This window comes from Mesocricetus auratus, unplaced genomic scaffold, assembly GCF_017639785.1.
Source record: "Mesocricetus auratus isolate SY011 unplaced genomic scaffold, BCM_Maur_2.0 Super-Scaffold_100691, whole genome shotgun sequence".
NCBI classification, from domain to species: Eukaryota; Metazoa; Chordata; class Mammalia; order Rodentia; family Cricetidae; genus Mesocricetus; species Mesocricetus auratus.
This window is the reverse complement of record NW_024429267.1, coordinates 48,695,639-48,720,048: the sequence shown is the minus strand read 5'-3', so window position 1 is coordinate 48,720,048 and position 24,410 is coordinate 48,695,639. Positions and strand designations below refer to the sequence as shown.

General features: G+C 44.5%; 1 protein-coding gene across 3 annotated transcripts in view; it reads right to left on the bottom strand.

The window, feature by feature from the left end:
* Positions 1-2,440: 2,440 nt before the first annotated feature.
* The window catches only part of Trank1 (tetratricopeptide repeat and ankyrin repeat containing 1), a 78,452-nt gene continuing 56,482 nt past the window's right edge, over positions 2,441-24,410 (bottom strand). For 2 of the 3 annotated variants that reach the window (XM_040739543.1, XM_040739546.1), the window contains 9 exons: positions 21,177-21,320; positions 20,154-20,310; positions 16,394-16,482; positions 12,993-13,096; positions 12,758-12,890; positions 9,266-9,411; positions 5,199-8,248; positions 4,784-4,882; positions 2,441-3,871 (listed from right to left, as the gene is read on the bottom strand). In XM_040739543.1, the coding sequence (XP_040595477.1) occupies positions 3,771-3,871; positions 4,784-4,882; positions 5,199-8,248; positions 9,266-9,411; positions 12,758-12,890; positions 12,993-13,096; positions 16,394-16,482; positions 20,154-20,310; positions 21,177-21,320 (4,023 nt within the window). In that variant the 3' untranslated portion in view covers positions 2,441-3,770. The remainder of the gene's footprint in view (positions 3,872-4,783; positions 4,883-5,198; positions 8,249-9,265; positions 9,412-12,757; positions 12,891-12,992; positions 13,097-16,393; positions 16,483-20,153; positions 20,311-21,176; positions 21,321-24,410) is intronic. The other variant, XM_040739544.1, reaches the window with a different exon arrangement.

Here is a 24,410-nt window from a genome sequence, read left to right as displayed (position 1 = left end):
GCTCACATGAAAGCGTGGGGGACTCCCCTTGCCTTCCACAGGCTCGACTCATGCTAGCCTGGGTCCTTTACAGCATGGGTCTCAAGAAACTGAGTCTTCAGGTGGTGGCTGAGCTACCCAACGCTGTTAGGCCTTTAACGGGTAAGAGTAGAGTTGGCACACTGTTGCCTCTGCTGCCTTGGCTGCAATTAAACCCTAGATGAGGGGCAATCATCTCCACCTCTAGCTGAGTAGAGTGGTACACACATACACAGATGGAATGAAGAAGCAGTGGCCATCCTTCAAGTCTACTTGGCCCTCAACTCTACTCACCTGTCAATGCGTGCTTATTCTATTTCTCTCTCCATTCCAGGAAAGTAACTTGGACTTCAGTTTCTCTGTTCCAGGGCAAACAGGATGCCAGTAGAGAGCTATGCTCATATTCACACAAATACAGTGGGGCATGAGAAAACCTCAATAGTCAGCCATGCTAGCTCAGCTACAGAGACTGGAACACAGGCACAGCCAAGACTCCCAGCCTTACATGTGCTCAGCTCTGAAGGATAGTCACCAATTGTCTCAAGACTGTGTCAGCTCAGAGAGATCTTGTGTCGTAGCAGACGATGTATACTGGAAGGGCAAGGGCTGTCCTCACTGCTCCCACATCACAGAAGCTGCCTAACTCTTAGAGACTCCAAGTAAGCAGGGGCTTTCTCAATAATGACTTGTGTTGAATTTCCACAAGAGGAATAGGGCACAGAACAGGATCTGAGTCAAGTTAAGAGACATTTCATGCACAAGCAAGATCTGTGCATGAACCCTATTATCAGACCATTAAACCCCAGGACTATAAGAGACTTAGTGATATCAGCTGGAAACAAGCAATCACAGCCAAGCCAGTAACATTTAAAAATATGAATGCTTTGTATAAGGATTATATAAAACACACAGGTGGCTTTGTTGAGATTTTGAGAGTGTGAAGCTCAGGTCATTTTCCTGGGCCACTGGAATGACCCTGCTGTTTGGCTTAAAGGTCCTCTCTGTGCGGAGGAGAGCAAGTCCTATCTACTCACCTCATCCCTTTCACAGGCCCACGTGCCCACACAACACCAATGACCACAGTGGCCCAGGAAAGCTGAAAGTTGATAGCTGATGTACTCTGGTCACCAGTAGGGGACCTTGTGACAATCAGGACCTACAAGGGTAAACATTCTCTCTTCACACACTACTGGTAGCAGTGTATCATGAGCTGTTACACAATGAGCTGTGTTCTTGCAGCAGCCACTATAGACCAGGGTGCCTAGTAAACCTGGGCTCATTTTGAACCATAACATTCCACTTGGGAAACTTAGGCGGGTTGGCTAGGAAAAGGCACCTTCAGTCTTTGAAGAGCTGGGTGTACCCTGGGTGATTCGTGCACCTGGTACCCTAACTTTGCACCACCTGCCTTTCAATTACGGGACATGCTTGGGTTACCTTTGCAAAGTAAATCATCATGAGTACTGTTTCACGCTGAATCCTTGTGCCCGCCCTCCAAGTGTTTGGATTGGTTTGTTTGTGTGTGTGTGATTTTTGGCTTGGGGGAAGGTTTCTTTCTTTTGTTTTGCATCCTACAATGGTCTTGGGACCCTGATATGCACCACATCCTGTTCTTCAGGCATGACTGGCACATCGAAGCTCCTCTCACAGGACTGGGCTCTTGAGCTCAGGTCTCTGTTGGTGTTTCTGACTCTCCTGCTGACTTCCATTGTCTTCTCAGAACTTTAAAACCTGTGGCGAAGGACTGTTGGGGAAGGGCTTTAGGTATCTACCTGATGCTGCAGGTAGAAAATGGAAAACTTGGCATGCTCCAGCTCGGAAGTCCTGCCACCTCATGCAAGTGCACACACACATCACAGCACAAGACCTGAGGGAATCCAACCCCACAGCTTACAGGTCTACTCTGTCAGGCAGGAAGATGAAACTGGGAAACAACTAGGGTATACAAACTGCTGTCTCCCTCGTACACTATGCCTCTCTGTCACCACTGTTTTCTCGTGGCACCAGATCTCCTACACCTCCTGCGGAAGGTGGGGCACCTGAACACTGTGTCAAGCAGATCTAGCTTATCTCAGGATACTCAGCTCATTATGGACAGGAAAGGAATCTGATTCCAAGTCTCTCACCTTTTAGGGCCATGATCCTTGCGAGGGGGAAGCCTTGGTACACAGCACTGACAAAGTCCATGTACTCCATGCCCTACTATACAGAAGCAGCCAGACTGCAAAGAATTTGTACAAGGCTGGCCCTCAGAAACACTCGGTTGTGTTCACTCTGCTGTGTTTCTCTGACCTTAAATCTCTTCATCTCAGCAGGCACAGGAAGCAAGCAAGCATCAACCAGCAGCCCAGAGGAGCTAGCACCAACAGTCACACGCTTGTTCCTAGTGGGAATTGTAAATAAACAAAAAGACAACAGCAGATAAGAGAGATGCTATAACTTTATAAAAATGTGGTAAGACAGCAATATTTGATTAGATTTTTTTCTGGCAAGTTTATAAAAAAATCTGAAAACTGAGAAACATAACAATAAAAATTACCAAACAAACATTTCAAGGAAACACATTTGTAGAAAGACGATGGAGGGCAATAGTGAGCAGGGAAAGCAGCAGCAACGTGGAAGGAAAGCTGGTTTTGTGGTGAGACAAAGCCTCCAGAGCCCGAGTGAGCCGGGGGAGTGGCGAAAGGGCAGGCAGTGACCATCAGAGGAAGGAAGGCTTCCCAGGTAAGACCAGGCTGAGAGTTGCTGGCAGTAGGGAGAGTGGAACGCAGGCCTCGTGAAACCCCTCTCTGGCAGCGCCTGCAGGCCACATGGCAGTGATTCACAGCCAAATCCCAAAGACGTACCATTAGAAGGCTGCTTCCTCCTCATCCATTGTTCCCCACCAGAAGAGTCCAGTGGCAGAAACTTGAGCTGTCAACCTGAGCATGGGTATCAAATACATCGGGGAGAACCAAAAAAAAACATAGATGTACAAGGTATACACAAGGCTCTTCTCATATCATCTACACAAGGCAAAGGCAGACCACCTTGGAGCAGGCTGAAAACACCTTCACATGTTCCTCGAATGAAAAGGGTGTCCGAAGGCTGCTGGGCAGATGTCTGACTACATTCTGAGGTAGTCTAACCATGACTTGCACAAATAGCTGAGAATGGTCACAAAGGAGGGAGGAAGAAAAGTCAACAGAGAGTAAAGGAAAATATACCACAGAAGCCACTCTGACAACCAGAAGGTAGCCTAGGCTCGGGGGTGGCTTATGGCAAGGCCCAAATGAACTCTGGGCACAAATCGTCTTGGTTCTGCTTGCTGATTTACAGCAGAGTGGCAAGAGATAAGGAATTCACGGATGGATTTCCTAGCCCAGAGCAGGAGCACTCCTAGATGAGGTGTGCCTATCTGCAATGCCCAGTCCTCTGCTACAGACTCATCACACAGTGACAAGCCAGGGAGCCTGAGCTTCGGACAGAGAAGTCCCAGCACTCCTTTCATCTACCTTCCCCCATAACTGGGCATGTGTGGTCTGGGGGAGCAGTAGCTAGACCCCAACTTGGAAAACTGGAGGTCCCTGCATCTGAGGGAGCAATCTGACCCTACGCCACCAATAAATGGGCGATAACAATGAGGAGCAAAGGCGGCTGTCCTTTCTTAACACTACTTCACATTCTTTTTCTCTTCTGCCCCAGAATTCAGAATTCTAAAATAGGATAGGATGTTCTGAAGGTTTAAGAGGCAATAGCTGTGTGAAAATATGTTAGTATTTTCTCTGTTTTCCACATTTCCGGGAACGCCTTCTAGGGCGGAGTTCGCCAAAGTCTTCAACTTCGTTTTCATATTCCTCTTCCTGAACAATACCTAGTTAGGAAGCAAAGAAGCAAAACCCAAGTGAAAATGGCAACTTCCTGTTCTACCACAGTTTTCCATCCAGGTAAAGCCTGATGTTTCTGGAATCATTGTCAAAGCTTTCTGCCAGGGTGGTAGCAAACAGAAATCTCCACTGAGTACTAGTGCTGCTCCCCAAGCAGAACCCAAGCAAACACACTTCTCCAGAATTATGTCTTCATAGGCTAGTCCCTTGAGCTGGCACGCCAATTATCCCTTTTGAAATAATCAAAAAAGTCATGATACCCAGAAGGGACTACAGCATAGCAAAGACATTTGTACCAATTTCTCCAAGTTTTCCTCAGTTCTGGGGTCAGGGTTTCCCAGTAGCATCTGGAAGGGTCTCCAAGCTAGATAAAACACTCAAAGACAAAATGTGGTGTGGCTCAAAGGAGGCAACAGTTGGACAGGGCAAGAGGGAAGAAATCCCATATTACATAGAATTTAGCAAGAAAATTGTGACTCCTGGCTAAGAAACCTGATAAACTTTCCACAGGGTGCAGCCCTCTGCAACTTCCCTAGCCATCTGCTCTGTGTCTGAGGGAAACTCCAGGTCCATACTCATGCTGGCACATGCTAGATCTCCAGGCTAACATGGCAGGCTGCATAGGCAAACACTCTTATCAAGGGATGGCTTTACAACACTAACTCTCCTTGGGAGTAGCTGCACTGAGTCTGCGTGATGACTGGACATGTGTAATAACTCATAAGCAACTACTACAAGCCCAGAAGAATGCCCTTCATCCGATGGAGACACTCCATCACTAACAGCTTCGCAGATACTCCTGAGATCGCTGGCAAATCCACCTGACACTCACCTGGAAGCCAGCAGTACCAAAACCATAGGATCCAAAGTATCACCTGTCCTAGGAGAACAGGCCTTACCTTCATCTTTTAAACGGAACTCTGTCTTCTTCAGCCACTCCTGTGCATTCTTGACTGACAGGGCCAGAATTCTGACCTGCCGAGTCATCACCTCCTCGGCTACAAAAACCGAAGAACAGGCTCTGAGTAAAGGGATGGCTTCGGACATTAGAGTTATCAAGCACTAGGCCAACTTCCTCCATGGAATTAGACAGTAAACCTCTCATCTGAAGCACCCAGAGAAACCATCCCAGCTTGCACTAATCAGAAATAATTAACTGAGGATGGCCTCAACAGTGAGATTTTGCTGGAATCTGAGAACAGCTCTTTCTTGTCTTTCTGCTAATACTAACATCCCACGCCACACCCTAAGTCAGCTGTAACTGAGCACCTGGCAGGCTTACCAGTGTCTGGACCAGTCCCCATGGGCTCTCACCTTCAGCCCAGGCCTTCCGCCTGTAGAGCTCCTCCACTAGCTCTGAAACCCTCCTGATGTGCTCCTGCACCTTCCTCTGCAGCATGTGGCTCTGCTCCTTGGAGCCCAGGTGGCCCCGGATCCAGATGCTCTGCTCAATGTCCTGCACCACTACTTTGCCTTCTTCGATGGCTGGGTCCACCTTTTCATGGAAAAATTCCAGATATTTCTGGTAGGCTGTTTGCTGCCTCCGGTGGACTTCCAAGTGAATGTGCTGCTCATAAGACTCACTGATTCTCTCTCGGCACTCCTTCCCTTCCAGGTCAGCCCTGGGAATCATCACAGCCTCTGGTGCTCCCTCAAATGCTTTGCCAGGACTGAAGTAGCTTTCAGGGCTGCGGGTGAACTTCACCCCACACAGGTCACACTGGGTCCTGTCTACATCAGCCCTTTTGAAGTTCCCAGCTCTGAGCTCTGTAGCCTCCTCCCTGCTATGCTCTGTCTGGATCCATCTTCTCCAGCTGATGCACAGAGACACCACCAGGCAGGCTCTGCGCAACTTGCGCTGGATCAAGGCCTTCCGCTGCTTCTGGGAAAGGATGGCAGTCAGAAAATGATCTCTGTCTTCCAGGGCCAACTCATCTAATTCATGTGTCTCATCTTCACCAAAGTCCCATTCTGGGTCAGCAAACTGGTCCACAGGGCCCATACAGAGCAAGCGGTTCAGTCTGACCTCTTCATGGCAGAGCCCACGGACCACAGTGCCTTTGGCGTGTACACTATCCCACCTCCAGTGGCAATCCACCAGGTACTCTTCATCCCGCTCGAAGAGCAGGTCCTGCAGCGCCTCGGCCACAGACTTCACACTGACTGCCATCAACACCCGCTGCACCACCTTCAGCAGCCTCTTGGGCACCTGGTCTGGCCAGTTTATGCTCATCAACTGCAGCCTTGTCTGGATCTCCCGAAAGCGGCGGTACAGAAGCGGCTTGCAGAAGGGCTGCAGGACTTCCTCAGCATTCACCAGCATCACCAAACACAGCACTAGTGTCCGTTCTGCCTCCCCCGAGATCACATAGTCTATTTCACTGAAGGCATCAAGCAGGACATTGAAGTTCATATTCTCGTAACCACACAGCACCTTGACAAGGTAGGAGAGGTGGAACCGGAAGTCCCGGATGGCTCTGGCCACATCCTTCGGCTTGTACTCTTGAATGATGGAGAACATATCCCCAGTTTCCTTGTCCTTCTTGCTGAACAGGAACTCCCAGAAGTGCAAGAGTGCAATGTAGCTCTTGGGGAGGCACAAGACAGCATTCTTCCAGAGGCGGGCCAACACCACTCCACAGTGGATGAACTGCAGCTCCAGCAGCACCACCGTATTGGTAATGCTGGGGACCAGCGGCGTTTTGCACCTCCTAATGAGGACATTTACAAAGCGGAAAAAGAGCCTCTTGTAGTCTTCAGGGTTCCTATGCACATACAGCTGGTCCATGGAGCTCTCCAGCAACCGGATGAAGCATAGATAGGACTTTTCCATGTTCTCATCTTCCCTGTTAGGCACTAACATGCCAAATTTCCCTTCGACACCTTTCATTCTGCTGCCTCTGCCCTTGTTTCTGTCCTCTCTGTCAGACTCTAGAGCCTTCAGCTCCCGGTTATAACTGTCCTCCTCCTGCTGAAGCAGTTTCTCAAAGTCCTCTGGGTAGCTGGAGGACAGAAGGAAAGCCTGCATGGCACTCAGCCACAGGTCTGTTGACTCCCTGCGGCTGTGTGCACTTTCTTTTTGAAACAGGTCATGGATGTACTCTTTCAAGGCAAACCGGTAGGAGCGGAAGGACTTGCAATTTGGCTTGAGGATTTCTTTGCATGCCATGGGATTTTCTGACAGCACTCTGTGATGGAAATGCCGAGGGAAGAGGAGGTTTAGTAAAGATTTGCAAAGGCCATATGTATCTAGAGACAAAATACAATCTATTTCTTCAAGTTCTTCAGCTAAGGCCGTAGGGAATACTTTCTTGGCTTCCAGAAGCAATCCATTGATTGCCACCAGGTGCATTCTTGACTGAACCATGCACTTGGCCTCACAGCGCCTGAGGGGCCTGTGGAAATCTTCACAACGTTCATCCACACATTTCAAACCCACAATAAATCTCATGCAGATCCCTGGGTAAGTCTTCCCAAGCAGGATCTGTGTGATCTGACACAGTCTGCTCAAAAGGTGCTTGTTCAGGGCTAATTTCACAAGATCAGTCACTACTAAGAAGTGATCTTTTGTTTTCTTCTCACTTAAGGTCAAATCCAAGTCAAAAATTATTCTTAATATGGGCCCAGGGTCATTCTGGGCTATCTGGCAATATTTGGCATCCACTTGAGAAATTCCAAAAAACTCAAAGCAAGATTTGACCATTTCCTTCTCAGCATTGTTTGTTACATTTTTAAGAGCCCTGACCAGGTTGAGAAGGACTTCCAAGCCACCTGGAGCCAGGGCCAAAACCTTCTGACGCTCAGATTCGCACTGGCTGGCTGCTTCATAGAGAGCTTCCACCACTCCCGCTGAGTGGTTGAGCATGTCAAACTTGATGAAGGCATCCCTCAGCTTCTGAAAGTCCCGCAGGATAATCCCTAGCAGGAACTGGGCTTCCGCAATGCCAGACAGCTGGTTGGTTTGATAGCAGAGATCAAGTGCTTCTCGAAGAATAGCTTTGGTGTGTTCAATGTCAGAGTCTCTGGCCACATTGAGGCGGGCAACCCCTAGTAGGCACGAGGCCTGGAAGTCCTTGTCAGCAGTGAGCCTGGCAGCCTCCAGGAGGCAGCCATGTTGCTTCATCAATAAGGCAGCCTCTTCTTTCCGACCCTCCCTGTTCAGCAATTCTGCGGCTTCTGCTAGGCATTTCCGAGACTTCAGGAACACCAGCTGATCTTCTACATCAAGCTTGGAAAGGACAGCCATCATTTCCTTGCTCTTATTTGCACTCAGGTACTTTGCAGCAGCTTCCAAGTAAAACTGACTGGCAGAATAGGAGAGCTTAGGGATGGGAAAGGTCTTGTTCTTTAACATTTCTTCATATCTGCAAAGACAGAGTATTGTGGGACATTTGTACACTGTATGAAGATGTGTTGCTGTGATTTGTGTAATAAAAAGCTAACAGTCAATAGCTAGGCAGGAGAATATAGGCAGGACTCCGGGCAGAGAGAGAACTCTGGGAAGAAGAAAGGCACAGCCATCAGCCAGATGCTGAGAAACAAGGATGGGCAGTGCAGAGATGAGGTAATAAACCTCATGAAATAATGTAGATTTTAGAAATAAGGGTTAATTTAAAATTTAAGAACTAGCTAAGAACAAGCCTAAGCTAAGGCTGAGCTTTTATAATTAACAGGAAGTTTCTGTGTCAGTATTTACGGGCTGGCAGTCCTGACAAAAAAGTACAACTACAAAAAAGGGTGCATATGTCAATTTGTTATCAAAAAATAGGAAAGTCCCTCCAAAATGCAATACAAAGCAACTTAAAGTTCCTATGAGCAGATATTAGAGAAAAGATCTAAACCTGTCTTGCACTCAAACATTTCTAGAAATGCTTCATTATCCAGGAAAAAATTATGTATACTGAAAACCAAAATGTAATACCCATTTTGGGTATTCAGCTTTTGTAAACATGACTGTGGTACCAGAAAAGGACATAACGGTGGCTATGTAAAACACTAGCAGTTGCAGCAGTCTTGGTTTTTTATCTAGCTTGCAACTCTTCTCTTTTGCTAGGTATGCTTGTCACTATAATCACGTCCCACTGATAAAACTCATGTGTCCCTGCCCTCCACTGACTAGAGTCAGTGTATCCTATTACTAACATGCAGGACACATCCTCCTTCTTCAGCCCTCTCTTGTGATGGAACATCAGAGATCAGCATGAGGCTGAGAGGCAGAGGCCACTCTCACGGAGCTCTGAGACTGCACTTAAGAGTCCTCTCATGTGAGAGAGATTGACGTGTTCAGCCACTTCACAAGCAGCAGAGTAACTACCACAGCAGGCCATCCCCTGAGAGAAAGGAGAAGGAGGTACAAAGATGAAAAGAATAAAACCACCTACTTTTCCACTGCAATAGCAGCCTCCTCAAAAAGCTCCTCTTGGCAGTACATTCTGAGTGCTAGGTCAAATTCCTGAATCTGCTCAAAGCATCGGAAAGCATCTTGGAAGCACTGGCTTCGCTTATAGAAATAGGCAGCATCTCTTATCTAGAACAGTAAAATTTAACTTTTATTTAAAATGTTCTAAATTTGCAATCCTAAAAAACTAATGCATGAATAATAAAAGTGATTAATATATATTTCTTATAATTCAGTTAAAACCATTATAGCATAGATAATATAAAAACTAACTCCTTTTAAAATAAAGGGAAAAAGTTAAACCCCAATGTCATGTCATGTACAAAGATGGCGTCTAGGTGGATTAAAGATTTAAATACAGGGACTGGAGAGATGGCTCAGCAGTTGACAGCACTATCTTTTCTCGCAGAGGACACACAGGTTCAATTCCCAGAACTTACATGGCAGCTCACAACTATCTGTACCTCCTGTTCCAGGCGATCCAATGCCCTCTTCTAGCCTCCTCCTCAGAAATACAGGCATGCAGTACACATACATAGATGCATGCAAAACACCCATATACATGAAAAATAAAAATTAAAAAGTTTAAAGGTTCAGATACAAATTACTGAGGAAAAATGTGTGGGAATACCTGTGACCTGTAAGTAAAAATGCTTCCCATAAAACCTAAAGATACAAATCTTAGGAGAAAAGTTAATGAATTTTATGACTTCAAATTCAACCAAGGTCTCACGAAATAAAGCTAAGAAAAAAAAAAACAATTGGGCTGGAGAGATGGCTCAGACATTAAAGGCTAGGCTCACAACCAGAAAAAAACAATTGTAAGGACTATAATATGGTTCAGTGATGAAGCACTTGCTTAAGATGTATATGAGGTCCCAGGTTCAATTCCCAGCACTGGAAATGGAGGGAAAGAGGAAGGAGGGAGAAGGGGCAGGGAAGAGACCGGTTTCAGCACTGTCCAACAGCTCTATGAAAACAGGTGTGTCTCACTATTGTGTAACCCAGTCTGCTGGTCACTAACTAAATCTGAATAGAGACTTTGATATATCAAGTACTGTAATGTAAAAAACAAAATTTAAATGTATTGAATTTTAATTAATCTTAATTGGCTATATCTGACTAGAAGCTATTATATAAGAATTGGCAGGTCTAGATCATAAAAAGAATTCCTGTAGCTACAAAGTAAAGACTTTCTTGAAAATAGAATTTTAAAAACACTCAAAGATTATAAACTGCCCTTTACAATAGGAGAGTGTGGACAACTAACATGAAGCCAATCAACCTCTGTGACAGTGAGCTCCATCTAGAGGCTTCCAAAAATCAGAATCTGCTAAACATGGCCAAGGACATAGGGGGCACACAATCTTTACACACAGTGTGGCATGGCCATTCTCAACAGCAAGGTGATCATACCTAGTAAAATGAGATAATAGTCTCTGAAGACCCCAGGACTCCAGGCCACTCCTAGCAACACATCACAGATGGCTCCAGAAAGACTGACTCACGCTACACCAGTGTTGTGTGCTGCAGCCAGGCACTAGTGAGCAGCCTGGACTTTCATCACTGGAGACATGAGGTAGTGAAACAGAAAATGCTCACTCTGGAATGTTACCATGGTCAGAGATGCAGCTGGAGCTTAACACAAGAGAAAGGGTGGGAAAGCCAAAGCATAGAGCAATACAAGCTTAGACAAATATAGAAAGCACCACTACCTACTCTTCAGCAATGCAAGCATGAGAGGCTGAGGCGAGGTTAAAGAAACAAGTGATACTTGCTCCTTTCCCATGGCCGGCACTGGGAGGCAGAGGAGAGGTGGGGAGTGATAGGGAATGCCTATATCTTGTAGTCTCTTATTAGGGTTCAAGACGGAGGACAAAGAAACCGGAAAGTCTAGAAATTATCTTAATTCCTAGAATGTATGATGTCTATTTCCACTGAAATGCAGTATTCTACCCCATCTCCCACATAAATCACATCCCATAACAAACATGGAGCCAGGTCTGCAGCATTAGGATGGACTGATCTCCTTCTTAGACACTGACCTGGGGTCCACAACTCCAACTTCTCAGTAGGTCTCATTCTCCATTCCCCACTCTGACTTCAATACCCAGGGTATGCTAGAGATCCTGTGTCTGACACACAGACACAGAAACTCATGTTCCAAATAGAGAGAAGGAAACATGGGTGGAAAATGCAACAGCTCACAGCTGCATGATTTCTAGCAGTTTCTGCAACTGCCAGACTTTTAAATTCTTATTCCACTACAACTGATACAGACAAGGAATTGCTGAGCTGTGGAGATGGCTAGGTAGTTAAAGTGCTTGCTATACAAGCCTGAATGCCAGAGTTCTGATTACCAGAACCCACTTAAATGACTGGTGAGGGGAGTGGCTTTGGAAAGTAAAGATGGAATCCCCAAAGCAAACTGGCAAGAAAAACTGATTGCATCAGTGAGCTCTGGGTTTGATTCATTCACCCTGCCTCAATAGGTAGGGATGGAACATGATTCCCAACATCAACTTTGGGCATGAGCAGACACACAGAAACATACACAGACACACACACAGAGATGCACACAGAGATGCACACAGAGACACACAAACACACACACACACACACAGACACACACAGACACACTCGCACACAGACACACACACACACTCAGAAAAAGAAACAAAGCAATTGTTGAGAAAATGACTGACACTTGGGTATCACAGCAATGCAATGTAGCTATGAACAATTTCTAACTGCTTATTTTCTTCTCCTGTTTTAATCTTGCCAAATAAGCAACCTTTTGTGGTCCACTGCCAGCTTGCTGACCACTGAGAAGCTGTGCTCCAGACCAGATGTTCTGCCCTACAAAGCTTTGCACCACGACTCCATTCTGTAATGATGAGCATGCATATTATGGGTAGTGACATTGAGGGTCAAGTTTTTAACCTTACCTCCTTTTAAATAACTTAACTATTTAATTAACTTAACTTATATCAAGTAGCTGCACGTGGCTGCTGGATTAAACTGTGATAATCTAGGTAATTGCTGGAATACAAAAAGCCTTCCATGTATACACACCAGACTACTTACTCAAGCTGACTCCAGACTGTGGACACATGGAAAGAGAAAGCAAGACTATTCTAATATCCACCTGGTTTGGGTCTGCAACTTGGCCTCCCTGTGGCTGACTTCAGGCCTTGAATATTAACACAGATGTGGATGGACACAGACACATACGCACGCGCGCACACACACACGCACGCGCACACACACACACACACACACACACACACACACACACACACACACACTTCTCTTGAGCAGGTGGAGAAACAAGGATCACAGCTAACAGGGCCAGCCTCTCCTTCCTTTGGGATTGGAGTCTCTTCCTACCACAAGCAGAGGCAGAGGACCCACCCCTCCATTTGCTCAGGTGAAGCCCCGCTCTTCAAGGAGCACCCTTGGGTTGGGACCATACCTTCCCCAGCCTCTCACACAACTGGGCAGAGAGCTGGAACTCCTTAGCGTAGCTCAAACACTTAAGAGATAGCTTTGGCTCATTACACTCCAAGTAAGTCTTAGCCAGTTCCAAGTACTGTAGCTCCTTCTCCCTGGGGGGAAAGGAGAAAATCAGCATTGTCATGAAATGTGGCTAGTATAGCCAACATGCTGTTCTCATCAGAGAGCATCTGAACCCATCCTGAGACACTTACTTGGGGCTGACTTTCTTTGATTTCATATTCAGGGCAGTGTAGTGGGCCAGGGCCAACTTCTCCTTCTCAACTGCATCTCCTTTCTGGTAACACTTAGCTGCAACCTGAAATAGATCAAAGATTTGATTCCCAGCAAGGTACTGGAGGTAACAGAGTAAGAATTAATGCATGCATTATATTGCTACAGACAGAGCCCTGTGTCTGGCCCAGCCCAATCTGACAGGGAAGAGCAGGAAGGTGCAGATGATTTAAAGTAAGGAGTCTCCAAAGACAGGGCCCAGCTGTGGTACCAGCTAACACAACCCAAAGGTTTCATTTGGAAATAGCCAGTAGCCATGAAAAAGGTGAATACAACATATAAGTCTATAGGCCACCACAACACCAACTTTTTTAAATCTTCCAACAGCCACGTGCAGAAGGCATACCCTTCTCACTGTATATAGCAGCAACCGTAGTCAGAGCCATGGAGAAATGGGCCCAACGTCACCCAGTGGGCTTTGACATAGTTGCTCACTACAGTGGCAGCCAGCCTGTGTGCTAGTGGACAGCAGTGTAGACGTTGTGGCGCAGAAATGCATAGAGATGGCATCAGAGCACATCCAGATCCTTGGGGCATGCAGATCTATGTTAACAAACCTCCGACTATGAGGTGTGCAAAGGAGTGTCAAATGGTCTCCAAGGATAACCCAGATGCTGGCCAGCAGAAAGCTGCTCTTCTGAACAAGAGTCTTGCATTGTCTCAAAGCACGAGCTACAGAAGCAGTAGGCTCACACTGCACCGGCATTAGGTCTCTATGATGCTACGGGAGGCACTGAGTGGTGCTTTCTGGTGAGTCAGACAGAACGGCCTCTCCCACTCTGCTCTTTGCTCCTGTCATTCCAGCCCCAGGGGCCTGGGACCAGTGCCACCCTCCTTCCCAGCTGGGGCCTTTGCATGCACTGTTCTAGCTGAAATGCTTCCTTCCCCGTCCTTTCTCTGCCTAATTCCTCCATTTATTCTACAATCTCAGCTCAAGACCCCCTTTCTCAAAGAAGCCTTCCCTGACCTCCTGTGTCCGGGACAGGTGGCTCTGGGGACAGCTGGTCCTCATCTGTGACACCTGCGGCCACTCAACTGTGCACTTGTCTGTGCGCCACTGTTGCTCACCATCATATCTTTAGGGTCTAAATATAATGACTGGCCCATAGCTCAACAAGTATTTGTTGGATGAATGATCTTGCAAGGTGGTTCTGACACATTCATTGACATGCAGCCAAAAACTCAATAAGCCACCTGAGTCCTGAAGTCCTTTAGCGGGGGTCAAAATAAAGTCAGGCGAGGAGAAGGCTTTTTATAACATTCTCATCTGTGCCGGCTCCCCTAAAAAAATTTTAGATTCAAACATTCAAAAGGTATTTTTAAAGGGATAAATAATTGGAAACCCATGGACAACACATATGGGCAACATCAAGGATGTTCTGAAAGGAACGAAGGGTCATATTATAACTCTCCAGTCTCATGCCCACACCTGCTGCTGCCCATCCTGCCTTGCCATTCCCGCCCTGCTGCCTCCCTCCACCCTGCCAAAAAGTATATCTTGGTTTTACAACAATAGCCTAATATTCAGTGCTTCTTTCCAATTTTAACAGAGGTCAATAAAGAATAAAAGTTTGAGGCTCTATCAATTTCTACAGCTAAATATTACATATTTTGAAAATAACTTTCCATATATACCAAATCTATAAGAGCATGTTTTTTTCTTCACCTCATTGCCAGAGATCAAAAGGTGGCCACAGCCCTCACACCTCTGAGTTCTGCTACACTCCTTTAAATACACCTTTGCTGCTTCTACCCTGGCATTCATGAGTCTGTGTCTCCTGTCCTTAATGTGGGCTGTGACTTATCTAGCCAAGAGAACTCAGTAAAAGTGCTACAGGGCTAATTCTAGGACCAGGCCTCTAGGACTGATATATTTCTTTGAACCCTGGCATCATATGAAGTAGTTTAAATTGACATGCTGGATCAGGGACAAGTTTTCCAAGAATCTTAGTGACCACACCCTACCCACCTCCGTTACCAGAGCCAGAAACCAGCAAATCACCAGAAACAGAACACCACGACTGAACGGCAGCTAAGTATAGCCCCACAAATTTCCCTAGGTGAGTCCCGAAGCTATTTAGCTGACTCAAACTGCTAGCTCACAGTACGGGGAGCAGTACAAATGACGTGTGATAAGCCACTAAGGCTGGATGGGGTATTTGTTATGCGGCAACAGGTGGCTGAGAAACCCAGACAGGAGTTCTTTTCTGTACATGTAAACTATTTCGCCTGTCACAGCACACAAAAACTCTTCTCAGAATTGAGGCCAAGGGAACTTGAAGAGCTCTGTCTCTGCTACACCTCATGGCATGGCTTTCATCAGTTCTGACTTGCAGTTTAGGGTCTTCACCACTGCCTAGTTCCTTCACTCAGGCCTAGCTTTACAGAGTCCAATTATAACTCTGTTGCTAGAGCAACAGAATGAGCCCCACAGAGAAATCATTGTCTCACAATGTCTGTTCAGACATGGAAGGAGAACTGCAGGCACCTTTCTGGGACACTTGAGAAGCTGTACCCTACACATGTAGTACAGAAGGAAAGAAAGCTGTCTGCCAAGCCCAGTACAGCTGCTTTCTGCTGTAGTCATAGGTACCCCGGTCACCCAGGCGCCCAGACAGTCAGCTCCAGGTGTGAGTTTCCTGAGCTCAGCCTGTGGTGGTAGATACTGTTGCTACCCACAGCCTTCTCTTCCTTTCTTGCCAGAGTGAAAACTCTACATATAGGGCTGAAGTGTGACGCGGGACTACACTCCCAGATGACTTTGCAGAGATGAGGGGTATGTGACCAAGTCCTGACCAGGAGAAGAATGAGAAAGTCCACTGGGGACTTCGGCTCTAAAGACAGATCTTAAAGAAACACGTGCCTACCCTCATTCCTGTGTGGGCTGCTGCTGAGTGGGGTGCCTGAGCTGCTGCAGCAGACATTGTGCAGCTACAGGGGGGAACATCTCTAACAAGCTGCAGCTGACAAAGGGAAGAGATAAAATAAGGTGGGGCCTGTAATGATTTTGTTGAGCTGCAAAAATCAATCATGGAAATAAACAGGTTTTCTTGGCAGGAGACAGGCCATGGCCCTCTTTCTACCTATCAGAACAAGCTGGCACTTTGCTGAAATGAAGGACTGCCATGCCTGAACTGACTGGGAGGGAACAGGGCAACGGGTTCTCCTCCTGTCAGGATAAACTCGGAAGTGGCACAATCTCTGCCATCCTCATTGTGTCCTGGTCACCAGTGTGATAGCGGGAAACCTTCCCACGAGATCTGTAAAGGCCAGCAGTCACAGATACCCCTCACACCCTTGGCTTCTGGCCCCAGCTCCTTACCTTCCAGCACTGGTGCTTGGCATAATAGTCTCCTTGAGTGATCCACTCACCAGGTGTTGAGGTCTTAACAAACATGCTATCGTCAAAGTCTAAAATGAAGGTGAAAACCAGTTTGTTTCTCCAGGTAGTAACCATGGACTTATACCTGTCTGACCTAAACTATATCCCCCCAAATTCCCTTGTTGAATTATTATCATCTACTACTTCAAAATAGGACTTTATTTGTAGAAAAGAGCTACACAATGAAGCCTTTAGGACCGATCTTAATCCAATCTTACTGGTATCCTTGCAAGAGATCAAGATACATCACACACACACACACACACACACACACCATCATTGCACCACACAAGGAAAGACCATGTGAGGACACAGTGAGAAGGTGTTCCTCAACTGGAGCCCAAGAGAGGCCTCAGAAGAAACTAACCCAGTCTAATTCTTGATCTTGGACTTCTAGGTACTAGAAATGGAGGGAAATCACTTTTGTTGTTGTATTGCAGGCAAATGTACTGTGTTGACCTTCTAGACTTCATCAAGATGTATTTTAGCACCATGACATGTTGGTGTAGGTTTCAGAAGATAGAAGTAGAAATGAGAAATAGACATAATTTGATTTTTAACTTCTGGTCTACTTTCCTTGTCTGTAGCTATAAACTAGAAGATGAATAGCAATTATTAATTCCTCCTTGAAAATAAAAAGCCAACTAGTTGTTAGCAAGCTCCCAGAATTCAATATGAAACAAGGTAACAGGAGTTTACAACAAACGTGCCACAAAGATTTTTGTGAAGTTGCATCTCAATAAACCTCACAGTAAGCTGGAAATACCATAATTCAAAGGGGCTTAAAATACAACTAACCTACCAGACATCAAGGCTTAGCAACCAAGCACACTGTGGTTGCTAACTGTACCCACTTAATACAAGCTGAGGAAAAAAGAAAATGCAAAATATGGTTTCCACTGAAGTGTACTAATTCTATACCATTGTGAAGCTGGAAAATTCCATGCTGTACAAAATCCATTTTTTGTGCTTGCAACTGCAGATGTTGTCCTCATCACAGTCTGTCCTTTCTGTTCCATACCAGCCTTCTTCTAGCTGCACCAGCCATGGCCCTCAGAATGTCACCAGCAATGAGCAGCAACGCACAGCTCATGATGTACCAGAGATCAGTGAATGCCAAGACAATGTCAGCAAGCCAAATCAAAGCTAAAGGGACCAGAGATGCCTAGACTAAGGAGAAGCAACTAAAGAAGCAAGGCAACCGTGTTCAGAAGGAGCGAAACCCAGGCAGAGCTGCCCAGCCTGCTCCCTCCCTGCTTTCCTCCCAATAGTCTTCTGAAGCACAACACTGCAATGCCTGCAGCCCTCAGTGTGGACTCCATGTGCCATCCAGGTGGGAGTGTATTCCCACAACAAAACCCATGCTACATCTGAAGAGGACAAGATGACCATGCTAAACAAGCCCACACTCACCTCACATTCGTTCCCCTGTACTGGAGAGACAGATGCTCTGGGAAGAGTTTACTGTGTTCAACTATAGCTTGTAGTTAAGACTGCCCATGCTCTTGTGCTCCTACTGTTACCATGATACAAAATAAAATTTTTAAAAAAACTTTCATTCTCGAACATTTTAATTTTGTAAATAAAAACTAGTTATCTTAATCATCTCTTCCAGTGGGTATTAGAGCATAATTCATGATTAAAAGGAGCATGAGTGAGCCATGCCTTTAAAGGTGACACATGCCTTTAATCCCAGAACTCAGGAGGCAGAGGCAGGTGGATCTCTGAGTTGGAGACCAGCCTGGTCTACAGAGCTAGTGCCAGGACAACCAAGGCTACACATAGAAACCCTGTCTTGAAAAACCAAAGGGGGAAAAAAAGAATGTAAGTTACAAGATAAATTGCAAATTATATACTAGGCCAACCCACTCCTTTTCCTTTTACTGAGGAGGGAAAAGGGCCCATAAAGAGGAAGTCAGGCCTGAACAAGGTCATATGACTACTCAAATGGCAAGGTCCTTGAGAAAATGAATTTTTAATTTTAAGCCTTCAATTTTCTCACCATAGCACAACAGTTGGGCCCTAAGAAAAGAACACTGGATCCTGACCCCCAACTGAGCGATGAGCAATAGTCAGAAATATCCAGGCAACCAGCAAGCTTCTCTACAGTGGATAAGCTCTGCTTCTTCCTGATAAGTAAATAACCCTTAGAGACATAAACTAGAGTCCAGAGGAACCAACTCATTAACTGGTTCTCAAGAAAAAAGGAGGTTTTCTTCTCCATAGAGGGAAGATGTTATCTTACTCAGAAAACTTCATTTTTTAATTAGTCTTTGTAAATTACGATAATAATAATATATGGTCATTTTTAAGCCCTTCTAATACTGCAGAGTGTCTAAAGAACAAGGAAATGATGTCTACATCTCCTCAACAAGCACATACCCACAAGATCTATACAAAGGTAAACACTGTAAAGTTTGCTTCAGAAGTATCCACTGTGCAAATGAGTATTTATACATTTTCTTTATTCAGACCCTACCATGGGGCCTTTTGTTACTCACAACCAGGAGTTTAATAGATACAAATGATGACTCCCTTGCTATCTGAATTCTTGGCCCCTGTGCTGTGACATTCTGAAGCCAAAGGGTCCCCTACTGGTATATGTTTGAATGCTAGAACTGTTTGGGAAGGGTTGGGAGGTGTCTCCTTGTTAGAAGAGGTGTGGGGATGGGTTCTGAGGTTTTCAGAAGCCCATGCCAGGCCCAACATCTCTCTCTGCCTGCTGCCTGCTACTTACAGATGAGGATGTAAAGCTCTCAGCCAGTACTCAACACCATACCTGTCTTCTTCCTACCACAATGATCACTAATTAACCCTCTATAAGCATGCTCCCAAGTCAATGCTTTCTTTTCATAAAAGTTCCCTTGGTCCTAGCATCTCTTCATAGCAATAGAGAAGTAGCTAAGTCACTCACTAACCTAATTCTTAATGTACCAGTGCGCAAAATGAGTTTGGTTTGACAGCTACAGACACTCAAACAGATTTCATATGCATATACACATTCATATGTACATGCAAATGTTCTATTCTGCTATATGCTGATGTACATTCAGTTTTTAGGTTTGTATTAATATAAGGTTCCTTAAAACTGGATCATTCTATATTGTTTGTATTTTGCTTGTTCTTATATATTACATCTTGAACATCTTTCCTGATCTATAAGTAGAAATCCATCTGAGTCTTTTTAATAATTGTATGATATTTTAGACTTTTCCATATGGGATGCTTGGACTTCTTTCATTTTCTTGTTATTACAACTAGGGCTATGTGATCTTTATTTTGATAGGCAATCTCAATCAAACTGCCCAAAAGCTTATAGTAACTTGTATTACAACACTAGTTCCTGCAACCCTTATCCAAAACACTCACTTTTAAAGGGCAAACAACAGATATTTCCTAAAGTAGCAAACTCTCCCAAATGCACCACAGTCTTTCCTGGACACCTTAACATAAAAAAAGCTAAAATGCTTTTTCTGGGAAAATCGTGCAGAGGGTGCTAGTAAACAAAACAAAACTCTATACCCCAGACTGGAAGTATAGAACAGCGATCGAGTCATTAGTCTCACACGCATAAGGGCCTGGGTTCAATCTTCAGCACTATAAAACACAAAAGAACAAAAACTGCCCTTTCCACATCACCATCAGAACGGTAGAGACACATCTCTCCTCTGACAGCAAGACTATTTTAATGAGATCTTACCTTTATTTTCATCTGTCTTTACAACTTGAACAAAGTCTCTCCTAATGAAATATTTGAAGGCAGGAGCCCGTTTCTCTAGGTTTTCATCAAAGATCCAAAGGTTGACCCGAGCCCGTGTGATGGCAGTGTACAGCTGCTTCAGCTCTCCGTTGAGGAGCTAACAATAAGATTGAGGACGCAGATGGTGAGCCTTGTGTCCAAGTGACAATGTGAATATAGTTTAAGGGGTTTATCTGATCTGGGAAAAATACAGAAACTTAGCTTTATTTATTACATGTGTGTATATGATATGTGCACGTGGGGACCCATGTGTACAAGTCACAAGACAACTTTGTGGAGTAAGTTCTCTCCTCATTATATGTAGGTTCTAGGAATTGAACTCAAATAGTCAGGTTTGCCTGGTAAGCATTTTGTCCACGAGCCATCTCACTGGCCACAAAAAAAAAAGTTTTAGAGGCTAGAGAGTTTGTTTTCTGCAGTCGAGAGCACTAGCTGCTCTTGCAGAGGACTGAATTCTATTCCCAGCCATGTAAGTTCCTAGCAGGCAACTCATGGATGACTGTTACTTCAGCTCTAGCCAATCCAACACCCTCTTCTCGCCTCCACAGGAACCCAAACACACATAAATAATAAAATAAACTTTTTTAAAACATAAGGTTTAAAGAATTACTGCAAACCTTTGAGAAAGCTCCCAGGACCTCACAAATGCTGTGACTTGCTTTTTAAAATTAAGGCAGCCATGCCTTGTATAGTACTGCTTAACTACTTCAGACACAGTCTGTGACTTCATCAACTTTTCTAAGTAAAGTTTAGTTCCAGAGGGGAATGGAAGACTCTTCCACCGCCATCAGTGCTCTGCAGGGAGGGAGGGGGCAGATAACACTGAGTTTCCTTCCCCACTCCCACTGTCCATGTAATGTAAGGACAGCCAGGTACAAGGCTCCATTTTTCATTTCATGTTCTTTCCAAGCCTTTTTATGGTTCCATATTAAATCAATGTGTGAACACATTGCAGATATTCACCTTGTACATTTCAGGGTTCACCACAAGGGACCGTGCTGGAGAGGAGTTTGATTTCTCCAGGGGAACTTCAATCAATGGACAGTTTTCCTCTCTGGAGTCAGAGGACGGCGTGTATGAGGAAATGATCTTCCATTCCTTGTAAGCCTGAACAACAATAACAAGTTGAAGAACAACAGAATTTGCTTTTGAAGTGCCTCCCAAACTTCATAGAAAACTGAGCCCCAACCAGAAGTGTAGAGCCTTCAACACAAGCTGTATGGAGGGATACATCCCATGGCCTCAGAATAGCTGGGAAGAACTAAGGTTGCACAGGCAGGAGTCAAAGAAGCTACCAGGAAAATACACCAACACTTGGGTAAGATGATTAAGAAGTCAGACATAGGTACCCTCTGTGGGCAAGAATGCTAAGGGCCCAGGGTGTTACAGTAATTCAAAGAATGTCAACAAGCAGTAAGGACAGAAGAAACCTTACTCCTTCTCACAATGTGGTTAAGAAATACCACATAGGGACAACATTTACACAGGTGGAAGAAATATATAAATTAAACAACCAATGAATTTAGAAAAACAGACAATATATGCCACATGATATAAGGCAGACAAGACATATTAATACCTAATTTTCCACTTATTGTCTGACTGTACACAATGTTCTTAACAGTGGATAATAGAACAACTCAGATTTGTTGGTCAAGAAAAGGAAATAATATTGAGGGTATAGTACTTGCTTTTAGCTCATTCTTTCTCTTATTCAAACCCCCAAAAGTAATGTATTTGTATGACTAGAGGATGGGAATTTTTCCTCTAAAGCAGTAGTTCTCAACCTGTGGGTCGAGACCCCTTTATGGTCGACCCTTTCAAAGGGTTGCCTGAGACAATCTGAAAACATAGACATTTACATTACAATTCATAAAAGTAGCAAAATTAAAGTTGTAAAATAGCAATGAAAAAATGTATGGTTGGGGGTACCACAATATGAGGAAGTGTATTAAAGGATCACAACATTAGGAAGGTTGAGAACCATTGTAAAGGGTCATATTTGCATGTACATGTTCTTTCATTGGTCACTGCCACAGTGCTAAAGTGACCACAGACAGCGTGAATGAATGGACATACTATATTCCAATAAAGATACTGGTCAATGCTAAATTTAGTTTCATATAATTTCCATGTGCCATGAGATATTATTCTTTGAGTTTTTTTCTAACCATTCAAAAAGTGTAAAATCCATTTTTAGTACCAAGATGGGAGAAACAGCCAGTGGGCTGGAATTGGTCAGCAGGCTTTAGAATTGGTTTCTGACCCTAGCAAGGCTGAATTGCCCAGGTTATAGGTAGTACTTATAATGCAAAATTAAATAGGAGTCTCAAATTTCACAATTCACCGTGTCTTCTAAATATAGCCACTTTATTCTCCTAACCTTTCCATTTTGTAAAGGGGTGCCAACTTGACATCTTTGTAGTGTTCAAGAATGCCCAAACCATGAAGTGGATAGCGCTGATAGATTTAAGTTGATAGAGCTGCTTGCTTTAAGTTATTCTACTTAACCACATGATTAAACTAAGTAAATACCTAAAGCACTGCATACTAAACAGGACTGGTTGTTTACTATAAAAATTGATCATTGGGTTCATTACCATACTCTGGAAAGTGATATCAATCATAGGTGAAGTCATCTGAATAGTTAAAAGGTTTAGAAAAACTCTATAGGACATACTCATGACATCCTCTTTGCAAAGCTACTTAGCAAGCAGAGTCAAGGAATGCAAGTAAAAATGCTGACATTTCAAGAGGGCCCTCCTTGAAGGCAAATAGGCAAAAATGACTGCCAAAGGGGCCAGAGAAGCATGATATATTTAAAACTGCTGGGAGAGAAGAAAACCTGCTCAGGTGGTTTGTGGCTACCTATTTCCGGGTACATTTTCAAGATGGGAACAGGAAGGGGCATATGTGCTTACAGCAAAGATTAACAGGACTGCAGCACTTAAGGCAATGAAAAGAACGCTTCTTCCAAAGAAAAGGCCTGGATTCCACTAGCAAATCTCCCACAAAATGTGTGGTTTTCAAGGTCCCCCATCCCTCTCACATATGAGGGACAGTGTCCACCCATGTCCATGCACATCCAGGCTCAAACCCCCACCCACCCAAGCCCAAATACCAAATGTTTGAAAGCAATGCCTGCCTGGGACACTAAGAGGGACAAAGATAGACAATCTCCACTGTTCCCATGTCAAACCATGATCACTATTCAGCAACTTTCATCCAGCTACCTTGAAAGAAACCTGAATTCCAGATCATGGAGGGTGGGGAGGTGTGATCTGCCTTCCCTCTCCTTTTGTTTTTAGTGCATTTCCTCTCCTTGTAGCATTTTCTGGTCTAGAGATGGTAAAGGATAAATTGGGGGCATACTTTGCACCAGGGAATGTACAATTGCATTACACCAGGAAGCACCTTATCAAAATCTTTATATACACACACAGAATAAAGCAAATGTTTATCAAAAAATTCGGTTTAGGTGTTTGTTGCTTTTGTGTTTCTGAATTTCACAGAATTCTGAGTCAGCAGTGGAAGGACAGAGAGAAGCCTGTGCCATTCCCAGGAAGAGGTGAAACGAAACTGATTTTTCTTTTGAAAGCAAAGCTCCCCACACAGATCCTTAAATCTTTGACCTTTGACTTTATCACTGGCATGTGCATACAAATGGCACTTAATAAAGGACAGGAACAACAAATTCTTACCCCTTTCTCTTTCAGGAGAGCCTCAGTCCAACCATGACCAGTGGATGTGTTATTAGGAAAAAAAAGTTAGACCTCAGAGATGAAAAATGGTAGCAGGGTTAATGAGCATGCATCCGTTTTTATTAGCAAATCTACCGGGAAGGGGGTGTACATAGAAATGGCAATGATATATTTATTCGTTATGGAAGTTTCTGGAAGCCAATTCACATGTGAAAGGAAGGCAAGATAAAGGATAAGTATTGGAGCTCAAAGCATTTGGGTTTTCTTCAGATTCTGCTACCAGTATTGTAACTAGGGACAACTTACTTAGCCCAATCACCTTTGGCTTTACCTACAGAACGAAGGTAATAAAAATACTTAGGACCTCAGAACATTGGTGGGATGAGAAACTACATTCAAAAAGTTCTTTATAAGCTGTTGAGGAACCTGTTGCAGTACCAGACATAAATGTTGTTAAATCAAATACATTTAAGAATGATCAGAAAAATGTAAGGAA